This window comes from Choloepus didactylus, chromosome 2, assembly GCF_015220235.1.
Source record: "Choloepus didactylus isolate mChoDid1 chromosome 2, mChoDid1.pri, whole genome shotgun sequence".
NCBI classification, from domain to species: domain Eukaryota; kingdom Metazoa; phylum Chordata; class Mammalia; order Pilosa; family Megalonychidae; genus Choloepus; species Choloepus didactylus.
In genome coordinates, this window is record NC_051308.1 from 200,110,240 (window position 1) to 200,124,527 (window position 14,288).

General features: G+C 52.5%; 1 protein-coding gene across 1 annotated transcript in view; it reads left to right on the forward strand.

The window, feature by feature from the left end:
• Nucleotides 1-952: 952 nt before the first annotated feature.
• Nucleotides 953-14,288, forward strand: part of TRABD2B (TraB domain containing 2B) — a 222,290-nt gene continuing 208,954 nt past the window's right edge. The window contains exons 1-2 of the mRNA XM_037827280.1: nucleotides 953-1,613; nucleotides 3,684-4,244. Of these exons, the coding sequence (XP_037683208.1) occupies nucleotides 1,512-1,613; nucleotides 3,684-4,244 (663 nt within the window). The 5' untranslated portion in view covers nucleotides 953-1,511. The remainder of the gene's footprint in view (nucleotides 1,614-3,683; nucleotides 4,245-14,288) is intronic.

Sequence of the window (14,288 nt, forward strand, 5' to 3'; positions counted from 1 at the left end):
GCTGAGACTTGGTCCGTGGCCTTCTCTAAGCCTTATTTGTCCCACAGAAACAGAATGAGGCTGAAACAGATGATTTCAAGGGGCCTGCAGTTCCTATGGTCTAAAAATCTATGACATTTGTCCTTACCGGTTCCAGGCCACTCACCGGGATCTTGTGTGGATCTAGAGTAATAGATGGAAAAGACTTTTTAAGATAAAAGTTTCCAAGAAATTTTGAGCATGATTTTTTCTACTGCCCTTTTTTTTTTTTTAAATTCAAGTGGCGTTTGCAAGACACCTACTAAGCCCATGCCTATGTTAGGCACAGTGTGACTGAGTTGTAAATAACAGCTTTCTTGCATTTCGTGTGAGTGTTGCCTTCCACTCTTGCTCCTCCTGCTGATCTCTCCCGCCAGGACGCCGCGGCTGGTGCGTTGGGCAAGGTTGGTCCACAACCCCAAGTCTGTCGCTGCCAGCCAAGTCCGCGTCCACCGCTGAGCCAGATGAAGTTAGCCGACCGGGACTTCGGCCCGGGCGCCCTCTGGCGGCCGCGCGCGGAGGCTACCGCCGGGCGAGAAGCCGGCGAGGGGAAGGGGGAGAGATGGGGGAGGAGGAGGCGCGGGCAGGGGAAGAGAGGAAAAAGTTGCGCTGGGAAGTTTGGAAAGTTGGGAAGTGGCTGCTGCGGGCTTTGCCTCCCTCCGCGCGTGTGTGAGGAAGCGGGCAATGAGCTGGCGAGGAGCGATCGAGCGCCTGCCATGCCCATCAAACCCCGCCTCGCCGCGCCTGGGCACAGAGCTCTCTCGGACTCCCCGCGGCCCGGCCCGGTCCGGCGCGGCCCGGCGCGGCCCTGGTCCCCCGCCCCCCGCGCAGGGTTCTCCCCTCCCCCCGCCCCGGCGGCCCCAACCCCCCGCCCGGCCGGGCTCCGCGCCGCTCTCCCGCCCTCCTCTCTCCCTCCCTCCCGGCCGCGGAACAGCATGGCGGAGCCCGGGCAGCGGCCGCGCGGCCGCCCGCCGCCCCTCTGAGCCGGGCTCAGGGGCAGCCTGGCGCGCCAGACCCGACCCCCGCCCCGCCGCGCCCTCTGCCGCACTTGTCCCACTGCGCGCCCCCTGGAGCGCCGCGCACCCCTGGGACCCTTGCGCGCCCTGGGTCCCCAGTATAGTCCCAGGACCCCGCGCACCCTGGTATCTCGGTACTACCCCAGGAATCCCGCGCGCCCCGGGACCCCAACGCAGCTCTGGGGATCCCGCGCACGCCAGGACCCCCGCGTGCTTTCAGAGCCGGGCCAACGGGGCTGCGTGCGTTGGTGAGGGGGCCCCGCCCCAGAGGGTCCCCCTCTTCCAACAGACGGAGCCCCGCCCCAGAGGGACCCCCAGGTCCTGCAGGGACATCCAGCCACGCCCCGGAGGGCTCCCAGCATCCTGCTGCTAGATCCCCGCGCTCCAGAGGAAACTCCGTGCCCAGCTGGGGGCTCCCCGCCCCACTGAGGGGACGCCGCCCAGGAGGGTTCCCCGCGCCCCGCGGGTCCCGGCAGGATGCACGCCGCCCTGGCGGGGCCGCTGCTTGCCGCGCTCCTCGCCACCGCCTGCGCCCGCCCGCAGCCCCCGGACGGAGGACAGTGCCGGCCGCCCGGATCGGTGAGCGAGCGCCCGCCCGGCCACTCTCCCGCCCTCCCGGCCACTCCAGCCCCGTGGGGAGGATAGTTCGGGTCCCACCTTCCGCACCCACCTCAGCCCACCCTCGCCACCTCCGCCTGCTGGACGCCGCCTCGGGCGCCCTTCCCTCGCTTCTGCCTGCTCGGGCTTCAGCTCCGTCCCGGCGAGCCGAGATTGGGGCGCTCCCCCTCTCCGGTTCCTTTTCTACACGCCGTCGCTCTAGGGCTCTCTCCCCTCTTGACTTGCGGTCCTTCTTGGACGTATCCTCGCTCAGTGCCCCTTTTGACTCTTTCTGACTTGTATCCTGTCAACTTTACCTTTCTGGTCTCTGCCCAGTTTCTACTCTTTCTACCATTCCGTGCCCTTCTCTGACTTGTGTCAATCCCCCCCCCCCCCCCCCCCCCCCGTCGCTCCGTCTCACTGTCTCACTCTCGCTCTCACTCTCGCTCTTTCTCTCTCTTGTTCACACACTCTGCCCCCCTGCCAGGCTTCCCTCTCTCTCCCTGCCCTCCAAAGCTGACATAAGGCGGACTTTCCCCTGGTGTTGGTTCCCACTTCTTTCTCCCCCTCCAGTCCAGGTCCCAACACCCGCTCTCCCAAGTGTCCTTATTTTGTGAAAAGCGGGAAGATTCCAGAGGAGAGGAAAAGGAAGGGCCAGGACATGCTGGCCTAATATTCCTTGGAGGCCGAGTAATCATTGGTTCTCCTAATTTTCCTTCCCCAAACAAGGAACCCCTGTATGCCTCCGGTATCCCTCCCTCAAAGTGTAACTCTGGACTGGAGGCCAGAGGACCATCAGGGTCCTCAGGAGCTGCCCCTGAGCAGGGAGTTGGTTGACCTTGGGCAAGATGCACCTCCTGCCTCCTGCCTTGTGCCTGAACCGGGAGCCAGCCGGTTGGGTGCCTGGGGGCACAGAGCTAGCCTGTCTTCAATATGCTGGGATTTTACAATTTTTTGGTTGTTTGTTAAATAAGGTCCTGTTCCATGAACCCATCCCAACACATACTTTTCATTTGTGCTGGAATCAAGCAGAAAAATGTTACAAACTGATCAAAAGCTTTCAAGTGGCCAGTCACCAGGCAGTCCAGAGAATTTTCTGGCCCATAGCTGGATGTGGAGAAATGACCCCTGTCTCCATGCCCTTCCTTCACCTCCCACCCCCACCCCCACCACGCCTAGTCAGAGCTTAACTCATAGAAAATGAGAGAGAATTGGGGGTGGAGATCTGATACACCTTTTAGAGGAAGAGCCTGGAAAACACCCAGAATATGCACATTACTTAGGACTAATTCTCTGGAATCCTCCCCTCCCAAACCCAGGCCTGAGAATATGCTTGGCCTTGCAGGTTTTAAAGCATTTTCTCTTCTGTAGTCACAGCTGGTCCAGCAGGGTAGTGACACCCCAGACCTGCCCTCTAAAAAGAAAAATGTATCTACCCTGATGAATTAGAAGTAGCTGTTTAAATAGGTGTGCTATTTTTAATAGGTGTTCTGCTTTCAAAGTGCTCTTGGCATGTATCTTCTAATGGCTGGATTTAAAAGTTATATGACTTCCTCCCTTCTTGCCAGCACAGAACTCTTGGTCCCCTCTCCCCACCCTCCACATGAAACACTGCCGGTGGAGGTTTGGTTTGACTGTGAGTGAATGTTCTCAGGAGTCATGGAAGTCCTTGGCACTACAGCAAAATCTAATCATAATGATAGCTTCCCTTCATTGCCAATTTCCTCTGTGCCTAGTCCTGTGCTTAGGGCTTCATATATATATAGTATCTTTTAATCCTTACAACGACCCTTGAGGAAGCTGCTCTCACTCCCATTTTACAAATGAGGAAACTGAGTCACTGGGAAGTGAAATGAATTGCTCAAGATCACACAGCCAAGACAGGGCAAAGTCAGGATTTGAATGTGGGTCTTTCCGATTCCAAAGCCCTTGCGTTTACCAAGTGTAGGTCTAGGCCTTCCATCCCTACCTCCTTCTGCCACCCCATTCTGCCAATCCTGGCTCTCCTATGCTGCCTTCAGTCTCACTGTCTTCCCTCCTCTCCCCCTGCAGCAGAGGGACCTCAACTCTTTCCTATGGACTATTCGGCGTGACCCTCCAGCCTACCTATTCGGCACCATCCACGTCCCGTACACGCGTGTCTGGGACTTCATTCCGGACAACTCTAAGGCGGCCTTCCAGGCCAGCGCCCGCGTCTATTTTGAGCTGGACTTGACGGACCCCTACACCATCTCAGCACTGGCCAGCTGCCAGCTGCTGCCGCACGGGGAGAACCTGCAGGACGTGCTGCCCCGCGAGCTGTACTGGCGCCTGAAGCGCCACCTGGACTACGTGAAGCTGATGATGCCCTCGTGGATGACGCCCGCTCAGCGGGGCAAGGGGCTCTACGCCGACTACCTATTCAACGCCATCGCGGGCAACTGGGAGCGCAAGAGGCCCGTGTGGGTGATGCTCATGGTGAACTCACTCACGGAGACGGACGTGCGCTCCCGCGGCGTGCCCGTGCTCGACCTCTACCTGGCCCAGCAGGCCGAGAAGATGAAGAAGAGCACGGGGGCCGTGGAGCAGGTGGAAGAGCAGTGCCATCCCCTCAACGGGCTCAACTTCTCCCAGGTAGGCCTGCAGCACCCTCGCCCCCAAAGCTGGGTGACCCCTGTGCACCTCTGTCCTCTTCGATCGATCGTCTTCCACCTCGGGCTGCCAGAGCCGAGTCCTTCCCCCACGGGGAGGGAGGTTATCTCGGCATGGGGCAGTTTTCTGGCTGTTTTTTTTTTGGTGGCATGAGGGGAAATTGGTGTGTACCAGAATTTGGGGTAAGAGTTTGGGTGTTGGCTTCTATTTCAGTGGTGTTACCTGTTGGGAGAAATACCCTCTCCACCTGCTGTGCTTGCCTGAGCAGAAAGAATTTCCCTCTGAGCATCAGAGTGATCAAAAACAAAAAAGAGGGAGTTGCTGGTTGGTGTTAGGTTTTCCTGAGGTCCCTGGTGTCTCGGGAGCAGGAGGCCGTCTTCGAGACTGTTATGTGGGCACATTCAGGCAGCAGTGTGGACGACAGTAGCAGAGAGGAAGGCACGGCACTTGGGGCTGGGGGTTGCTGGGGGGTAGGGGAGTCTGGAGTCTCTGGAGTCCTAGTTTGCTGGTGGAGATTTAGCACTGCCGAATTCCCCGGGCCTTTTCCAAAAGCTCCAGGCCACTCTCGGACTGCCTCCCTAGGCTGGGAGAAAGTTAGCAAACATAGTTTGGGGCTAATAATTCCAGAGAAATGCGTTCGCTTAAAGGTTGACAGTTCTGATTTCTGAACCTCAGGAGTGGGGCAAGGAGAAGGGAGGGGCTTAGGAGGTTTAAAGTCTCTAGCTATCAGAGATCCGATCCAGAAAAATGCCATTAAAAGCCGGGTCTCCCTGGGCAGAGGTCACTTGCAACTCACTGGCCCCAAACTCAACTCTGAGGCCCTGGGAACAATGAGTTCACATCCGTGCCTCAAGAACAAGGCTGTCAATCCTGGGATGGGGGCTCTAAGTCAGGGCTGGTGGGACTTGGGCCCATGTCCTGTGTGAGGCTTCCCCCCACCCCACCCGAGATGTACTCCCCCATAACAGAGACAGCCCCGTAAATTGGCCGGGCCAGAAACTCCACCCCTGGGGACCAGACCTGCTTGCTGCTCCCGAAATGTTGCAAGCTTTTCACCAGGGAAACAGCAGCCGAAACTGATCCCCCTTCGGAGATCTCTGGCCTTTGTTTTTCCAGGGGAAATGCAATATTGTCCCAGGGGAGGTAAGAAGCAAGATTGATTTGCCGGCCAAATGAAAGGCTGGTTTGTCGGTCCTCCTGCTGGCAGCCCCATAATCGTGGAGTCCTTACCCAGAGGGCCCTGGTGGCAGGAATATTGGGGCAGTTAGTCACGCCCCGCGGGGTTCTGACGACGCCTGACTCCTTCTCCGCGGGGGAAAATCCTGTGTATTCTCTGGCCCAGCACTGATTCCTCTGAACATACCGGCTTTCTCCCTCTGAAGTGACTTTTCCCTTGCCAGCTTTGGGAGCTGATATTATCTGTGTGTGTGTGAGTGTGTGTGTGTGTGTGTGTGTGTGTGTGTAGGGGTGAGGGGCAGTGCTCCCGCCCATCTCATTTTGGAGGAAGGTTTGTGGGAGGCCTCTCTGTTCAGATGTCTTTTTTAGGTTCGGGAGGTGGGGAATCCACCACCACTCTCAAGGCTCTCTTTGTACCACAAAGGAATCCCACTAGGTTGAAGGGAGCCCACGAACCCTCTAGTTGAACGGCCCCTGGCTTTAATCTGTCTCCCTTAAAACAACAAAACTATCTTTCTTCAGGGCCGGGAAACACTGCTGTGCAACCAAATGATGGCTTTGGTAGGTTGAAAACATTTGCTGGAAAGTGCGTGAGGTTATGTTTTAGGAAAAGTTCCTGAGAGCCATTCGTCGGCCGGCAAGGAGCTGGCTGACAGTCTCCGAAGCCCATGTGTGAAGATCAAACCGACTCAAATCTCTGGTGTGCAAAACGTGCCTACCCCGCCACCAGCCTGGGCCCTCTCTTAACATTGTTCTTGGGCCAGGTCCTCAAAAGGCTGCAGAAAGCAAGTCCCAAACAAAAGAAAATAGGACTCCTAATCTACACACCCTTCACCACCCGCCAGAGTGTCCGACCGTGGCAATTTGTCCTGTTATCATTTTGGAATGAGGTGATGAAATCTCCCTTCCGTCCCCTTGGGCAGCCCTGGGTTAACTGGGGAGGGTAGGATTCTGGAGCATGGGTGGATAGTATCGTTAGGGATCCCAAAACCCAAAGTCAGAAATGCAACAGCTTTCCCAAATTGTATGTGCGCGTGCACAGTTTGATATGAACATCTGTGATGCATTATTGTACCAAAATATCTGTTAAGTGCATCAGATTTTTATTTTTTCTTTCCTCTCGCCATTACTGTTATTGCAAAATATTTGGGGTGGGGGGTGAGAGAGAAAGGCGGGAAAAAGAAGCCTTAAAAGAGTGACTTTTTGTTAAGGCCTAGGATTTTAGTTTTAATTTAATTTTAGGGTTTTTTTAAGTTTCTATATTTTGGCTGGGCAGAAATACTATATTTTTCCTTGTAAAGTGGAGAAAGAAAGCTTAAGTTTTGGGACTCCACGGGCTGGAGGATCTGCTAGAGCTGAACAGGTTCCTTGCACAGTTTGGATGATTGGGCTTGCTGGTAGGTTTTGGTCTATAATTTCAAAGTAAACTGAGGGTTCTGGAGCCAACATCACTTTGAGTTTGCCATGTGACCTTGGGCAAGTCAGTTCCCCTCTCTGGGCCTTGCCTTCCCTGTCTGTGAAATGAGACACCAAGATTAGGTGATCTTTCAAGCCCCTTCAGTCCTGACATTCCATAGCAGACTTATAATGAATTCCACGTGCCAGGCACCCTACAGGAGGCTTCACGTGCTTTTTCTTGTCATTGAATTCTCGCAACAACCCCATGGCTTTATAAGGTGGCCACTTGGAAAGGTTGAATGACTTCCCCAAGGTCACACAGCTAATAAGAAACAGAGCCAGCCGGCCTGGCACTGGGTAAAGGATGTGCTCTTCCTGCTGCCCCACGCTCTCTCCCCACACTTTCTCCTGTTTAGGTATTTGCTATCCTCCTGCCAGTCGTCCTTTCATCCTTGCTTCCATTTCTTTCTCCCCTTTAGGATGTGAGGCCTTTCAAATTTACTTCTCAAAGAATTTTCACTTATAGAGAAATTATTTCCTGTGGCGGTAGAGGCTGGGGTGGAGATGGTGAGGGCAGGGCCTCTGAAGATTTTCCTAATGTATTGTAGAGAGCTCAGCCTCTCCTATCTGGGAAGTAGGAGACTTGCTTTTAGGTCTTAGTCCCAGCTCTGGGGCTTGTATGTAATGTTGGGCAAGACTTGGTGTTCTCATCTATCAAATGGGGCAGTAGTTACCTGACTTTCAAAGTTGAGCTCGTTTTGTGAGGACATAAGAGACTATCTGTAGGAGGTTTTTGACAGGGTGAAATGGCCACTTAGATGTAGGTCCTATACTTGGAAAAGAGTCTAGACTGGCTCCTGGGCAGGGGCAAAGGAGAGCCTGCATGGGAAGCCCCACCTCTGCCCTGCGACCCCTTCTCCCAGAAGCCATGTCTATTGTCTGGACAAAGTAAAGCTGGATTAATAGGGTGTGTGGCTGGGAACTGCCCTGGGTGCCTGACTATGCCTAAAGCTTGAGTCCAGATCTTATGACTTCCGTCAGCTTTGTCTGCTGCCTCCAGGGACTGGTACTGGCTGCCACTACCTTGCTGGGTGGATTTAGAAGACTACTTCTCCCTCTTGGGGCCTGAGCCCCCACTTCCCTCCACAATGTGGAGGCATTGGGTTATAAGACCTCTAAGTTATATGGTTCTCTGGGGTATAATAAAACAATGGAGACCCTGCTTTTCTCTTCTTTGCCATCTTTTATAACAAACATGCTGGCACTCACCCATCCACTGTGTGTGGAGTCTGAACATTTGGGCATGGCTGTCCCTGTCCAAATGTCAGGTTTTACCACACCCTCTTTAGGGGCAACAGAAGCTACAAAATCATCATTTATTGAGCTTTGTCTCTGTACGTGGTGCTGCATTGGATCTCTTAAGAACATTACCACCAATCCCTGTCGGGATGCTACAGAGTATATTATTATTTGTATTTTACAGACAATAAATTAAGACTCAAAAAACCTTAAGCCATTTGGCTGTCATTACACAGCCAGGCCAAGTGGACTCAGGATTCAAACTCAGATTTGTTTGATTTCAAAGCTCATGCTTCTCAGGCATGTGACAGATTAATTGATTTTTGTTTTAAATATTCAGATGACTTTATCTGGTGAGTTGATTGTGTTTGTAGTGTTGGAATTGGGGGGAATTGCTAAAAATAAAAATACAGAGACAGAGAGAGATGTAATAGAAAAGGTGCTGAAATTGATTTTCTCCCTAACTTATAAATTGGATCTGAAGGTGGTTCTAAACTAGGAGTTCCCAAAGACATTCCAAGTACCAGCTGCCTCTCTGGAATGCATCACCAGCCTTCCAAGGGGACCACTGTGAAGCCAGCACCCCTCACACAGGCTCAGCCAGCACAGTCGAGTAAAGAAGGGTCTCCTCGGTTCATAGTCAGAACTCTATATCTAGACCCTGAGGGGCCAGCATGTATTAAGTGCTAAATAAATATATGGAGAATGAGTGAATGAATGTCTCATGATCAGAGACCATGATTTGATGATCCCTGTTTCCCTTTCACCATTCAGCACTGTTGAATCAATGAATGTAGGAAGAACATATAAGCCACAGTGAAGTGCCCCCTCTTTGAACTTTAATAGCCCCTCCACATTCCTACAAGGACACAAAATATTGAAGTACATGTTCAAATACAAAACAGGCTCTAGTCCTGAGTTCCTTACTGCTTTGCCAGGGACTTTGGGTTAGTCCTTTCCCTCTCTGGACCGAAGTTACCCCCTCTGTCCCATCAGAGACTTGTGTGAGTCAGTTTCCAGAGTCCTCCCAGTTCTAACTTCTCAGGTGCTCATCTTTGGCCCCACATCTTGGCTGTCTTGGGCCATCCTATCCTGAGCCTGAGTTATCCACAGTTGGGAGGGGCTGGCAGGTTTCTCGTGGACAGGCTGCTGCTGATACCTACTTATCCGGAAGCCCGTTTGTTCCGGTGGGTGATCCTGCTGCCTCTTGCTGCCAGTCTGCAGAGCAGAGAAAGCCCCAGCCTGTCTCAACACAGTCTCTGGATGCCTGCCCAGCCTTGGTCCTCTCCTCCATCATGACTCCTCTCACTCACTTGCTCCCTTACTCATTCAGCAAGGGCACCTTACCGTGTCGGGCCGGTGCAGGATGCTGGAGCACAAACGTGGGAACAGCATAGTCCTTGCCTGCAGAGATTTCACCACCTTGCCAGCAAGAGTGTGCATTGCTTCTCTGCCCCATGAAATAGGTGTTATTAGTACTGTGCTGTGGAAACTGAGGCACAAGGTGTCTCAGGCACATGGTATCTCGTGTGTCCTGATTCCCACACTTTGTATTGAGACCTCTTCTTTTCTCTTCTTGTTGTGTGCCCCCATCTTTGGAACCTATCTCTAATTATCTGTCCTCCAAAAGGGGTCATTCTCAAGTCCCGCAGCCCTCTCTGAGCTCCACAGTATAGTCGGGCACAGATACATGTTCCATTGAGTCCACAGCACAGGTCGCTACCATGTGGTCTCCTGCCAGATCTAAGGGACCCTCCAGAGAGCTCACCCAAGGCATTTGGGCATCACAGAGAACCTCAGACCCCGCCAAGCCCTCTTCTCCCCAGAAGTCACCCACAAAGCGAGAGCCCCTGGTCAGTGCTGGATAACAACACAGAATGGCTTAGTCTTCCCCGTACAGCTCCAGGACCTGGGTGGCAAACAGGTTTCCTTTACCCTGTGCTTCCTCAGCCTGCCACACCTGTGTTGTCACCCACCAGAGCCCTGCAGTTGGAAGCTGTTCTTCAGCAAATCTCTGTCGCATGGTGTGAAAGTCCCTCAGGTGACCCCCTAGCATTGACCCCAAGGCTTGCGTATATTCAGATTCTTTCTATGCTCAGATGTTTGTTTGAGAAGAGCTATAAGGTCTGCCTGCTGTCTAAGACCTGGGTAAGTCAGACCTTAACACTGAATGTACTATCTGAATGTTGGGGAAAAAATACTTAGAAGCAGGAGCCTGGGATATCTTAGGCACATCTGTCAAAGGAGAGTGAGGCCATAAAGCTGGCGGTGCCCATGATGTCATGAAATATGATAATGGCAGAATCAGAAGTGCACAGAATGAAGACTTCCAGACTAATAGAATCTCTGAATCATAAGTCCTGACTCTGAGTGTCAGTGACTCTAAGAATGGTGAAATCTTAGACCATCAGGCTTAGAGACATTTTTCGACCTTTTCATTGTGAAATCCTAGCCTCTTAGCTTTGAAGAATTTTCAGCTCATGGACATAGACCTCTAAAATCTTAGAGTTGGAAGGGACCAATTCTCAAGAATTCCAAGAAGCCCCATCTGCAAACACATCGTCTGATCTCCTTCCCCTAACCAGCCCACCGATCCCAGGCCAAAGGGAGAAAGCCTGACCAGCGAAGCACTTTCTGACAGAGATAAAAATGGGAGCGTGCCTTTGTTAATAGTTCCCATTTGGACATCTCTCAAAGCCAGGAAGAGGTCGCCTGGTAATGCAGCCTTCCTGGGGAGGAAACTGAAGAATGCCGACAGCGCCGCAGCCTGCCAGCCAAAGCTGCTGACGTTCTTTTCCCCTCGAGTTTGCTTCTAAATATTATCCACTTCACTCCCTTTTATCTCCCATCACTGGCTCTCTGTCCGCCCACTTAATCCACAGGCAGCCGGTGGCCCAGCTTTCAGCTTTGCTCAGCGGCTGCCAAACCGTCGCGCCGAGCAGCTCGTCCAGCGTCCGCAGGCTTTTAAATCTACGCCGTATATCCGCTAAAACACAAAACTGTGGCCCCAAGCTTGGAAAAGCTGTTGCTTGTGCTGGGTCCCCTCCCTCTCCAGGAATTTCCTCCTTTTCCCTTCCACTTCTGAATCCTGTGAGGTTTTCAGGGCTCAGCTCAAAGTGGCACCTCTTTCAGGAGGTCTTCCTAGAATTCTCCTAGACCTAGTCTGCTTGGGAAGACTTGGACCAAAGCTGCCAGATATATTCTTTACCTCAGTGGAATTTTTTGACATTCTTTCAGTGCTTAATATTTTTTACTTTATATTATAATTACTACTTAAGCAGTCTTTTCTTTCCTAATAGACCCTGATTCAAAACCTAGCTCATAATGCACTTGCAGTTGATTACAAAATTAGACTGTGCTCCAATTCTGACGTCGGAGTTCTGTGGTGTATTCTAAGGTTGGGGTGTTGGTAGCTCTGGATGCTAAAAAAGAACTATGACTTGGCCTCTGTGTTCACAGAAGCCGCTCACACTTTCCACCTATGACGTGTGCATGAATTCAGTACTGTTGCTGACCAGGCTAGGACTTTGTAACAGCCACGGGCCCCTGTTGGGTTTATCACTATCTATCCTGGTACATTTGTTATTTTCTTTTGCTTATCTGTTTCTTGCAAACAAAGGCCTCTTTTTTCCTACCCAGAGTGTACAGGAGCCTCTCCAGCTTCACTCCATCCTCCCACTTTATTTTCATTTTTAAACATTTAATTTTTACCCTTTATTTGCTGCCTTGCTTTCTGGACTCCAGTGATGCTGAACTGTTTGAATTTTTCCTATTTCCTTCCACATGCAATCCTTGGTCATGCCTGCAAGCATTTGCTAATGCTGTTTCCTCCACCCAAAAGCCCATTCCTGGTTTTTGTCTGGCTAACTCTTCCTCTTCTGAATTGGTAAGGGTCTCTGGGGGCAGACTTTAGAAGCCTGGGCTCTTCAAAAAAATGTCACTTTCTAGCAAAACTTTTGTCCTTGGTCACCAAATTAGACTGTGCCCTGTGGGCTGATGCCACCTGATCATAACTCAGCAGTTGGAATTTAGGTGCAAAAGCTGGGTTTGGACTGATGTGACTGGCTTTTATCACTGTGTTTGCAAAAGATCAATGGGTGAGTTGTGCCTCGCCATCCTGAATGCCTGGGTACCCTCAAAAAGCACAAGGGGATCGTGGGACTAGGCTCATAAAAATCAGGGCCCTGAGGCCATCTCTGGGCGACGGCCTGAAATCTTAGGACATGTGCAGTCTGCCGTTGTGCTTGCTGCTACAATCTGTGTTCCTCCCCTGACTGACTGGGTAAGGTGGTTTCCTTGGGGGATCCTGCAGGCTTTCATATTAGCACCTGATGACCATCCTTCACCTTGCCACCTCCTTCCCCCCACCTCACCCCTCCCAGGCAGTGCCCTGAGTGCTGAGAGGCTGTCACCTTTTTCCTGATGATATGTTTTTTTTCTTCCCACTGGATAAGGAAGGGTAGGGGGCAGCATTACAATTTACTTCCCATTTGCTCTTATCTTAGACTGTTTTCTGCCTAAAGCTTCCTCCCCATTCTCCTCATTTAGGGGAACACCCTGATATGATTCTACCTTCAAAACCAATAGTTAGTCCTTAAATAAACTTTCACATCATTGTTCAGAGTCAGCTAAGGAATGCTCTCCACTGGAAGGTCTCCTGGAATTGGTCCAGGGTGGCTCAGTGCTTCCTCACTACCCAGAATCAGTGCACATATTAGGAAGGTAACCTGGGACTAGTTACCGAGCCTCTCGGTGCCTCCATTTCCCTATCTGTCAACCTCATGGAAATGCTGTGAAGATTGTGTGTGAAGTACCGCCGAGTGCCAGACACACAAGGAGCCTTCAGTTAATACTACCTGTAGTTATTGTATTTCCAAACAATCATCATTATACAATTCAAGACATATTTTTTAGTTCCTATTATTTGCCATACAATGAGATAGGTGCTGGAAAAAAAATAAATAAATAAAAAACTGGGCAAGAAAGACGATGCTGTTCCCATGTGCTTCCCTTCTGGGGGTGGGTGGGTGTGTGTTGGGGTGGGGATGGGGACAAGCAGACCTGCCTTCCACTGCAGGGGGAAGAGGGAGGCGGTGGTGGGTGATGCACTGTGGTGTCCAGCGCAGATGAGGCACACTTTCATAGCCCTGGGATGACCGGAGGAGGTTTCCTAGAGGAAGTCCAGGAGAAGTCGAGCTCTCGCGGAGGAGTAAAAGCCAGGCAAAAGGGGTGTGAGGTTCTAGGCCCAGCAAACAGGAGGTGCTTACACTAGCGGCACGCGCGTGAGTGGTGCGTTCTGGGAGCTGTCCGGAGTTCAGCTTGGTCCCTCTTGGCGTGGACTATGGTCTGGTGGCAGTCCTCCACTGTCTCGGCCTGGGCGCCCCTCGGACAGATCGCAGGGGCGGTGCCAGGCCCACCTCGGAGGCCCCGGCGCGGAGGCGAGTCTGGTGGGCGCGGGCTGCCCACTCTGCGCTCCCGGTGTGGCCGCGCATCCGCGTCTGTTGCCGGGATTACGGGAACGCAAGCGCACGTTCCATAAAAGAGCGGCAGGCAAGGGCGGCTGCGGCGGGTGGGCCGCGGCGCGCGTCCCTCGCCAGCCCCGGGCCAGACTGGGCCAGGGGCGGCGACGACACAGGCGGATCTGCACCTCGCGTGGAGACGGAGGCCGGGCGCGCGGCCAGCCTTGCCGGGGGAAGCCACAGTGCAAAGATAAAAAGCAGTGCCTTTTTTTTTTTCCTCCCCCTTCATCTCCTTCTGTTTAAAGGATTTACCTTCTTCCTCCCTATCAAGGTTATTTAAAGTTTCCTGGGTAGTTTTATCTCCTGGGGACTTAATGCAACCTCGAGGCCGCTAGTAACTTAAGCCGCTGGTCCCATTTGAAAGCCCTATTTAGAAAGCTAGGTAAAGGCTGAGAAAGCCTTTTTGGAAATCTCCTTGGCTCATCTTTTAGCCTTAGTTCATTCACATTTGAAATTAGTCAAAAGCCTAATTGGCAATAAGAATCCCAACCATTTGCATCATGCTTTGCAAATTCCAGAGGCTTTCACATGCGCTAAGGCGTTTCCTGCCGGTCCCCCAGGAGGACACCCAGAAGGGGCCCAGACCAGTTTCCTGCCCCTTTTGCCTCCCGTGCTGCTGAGCTCAACGAGGGCA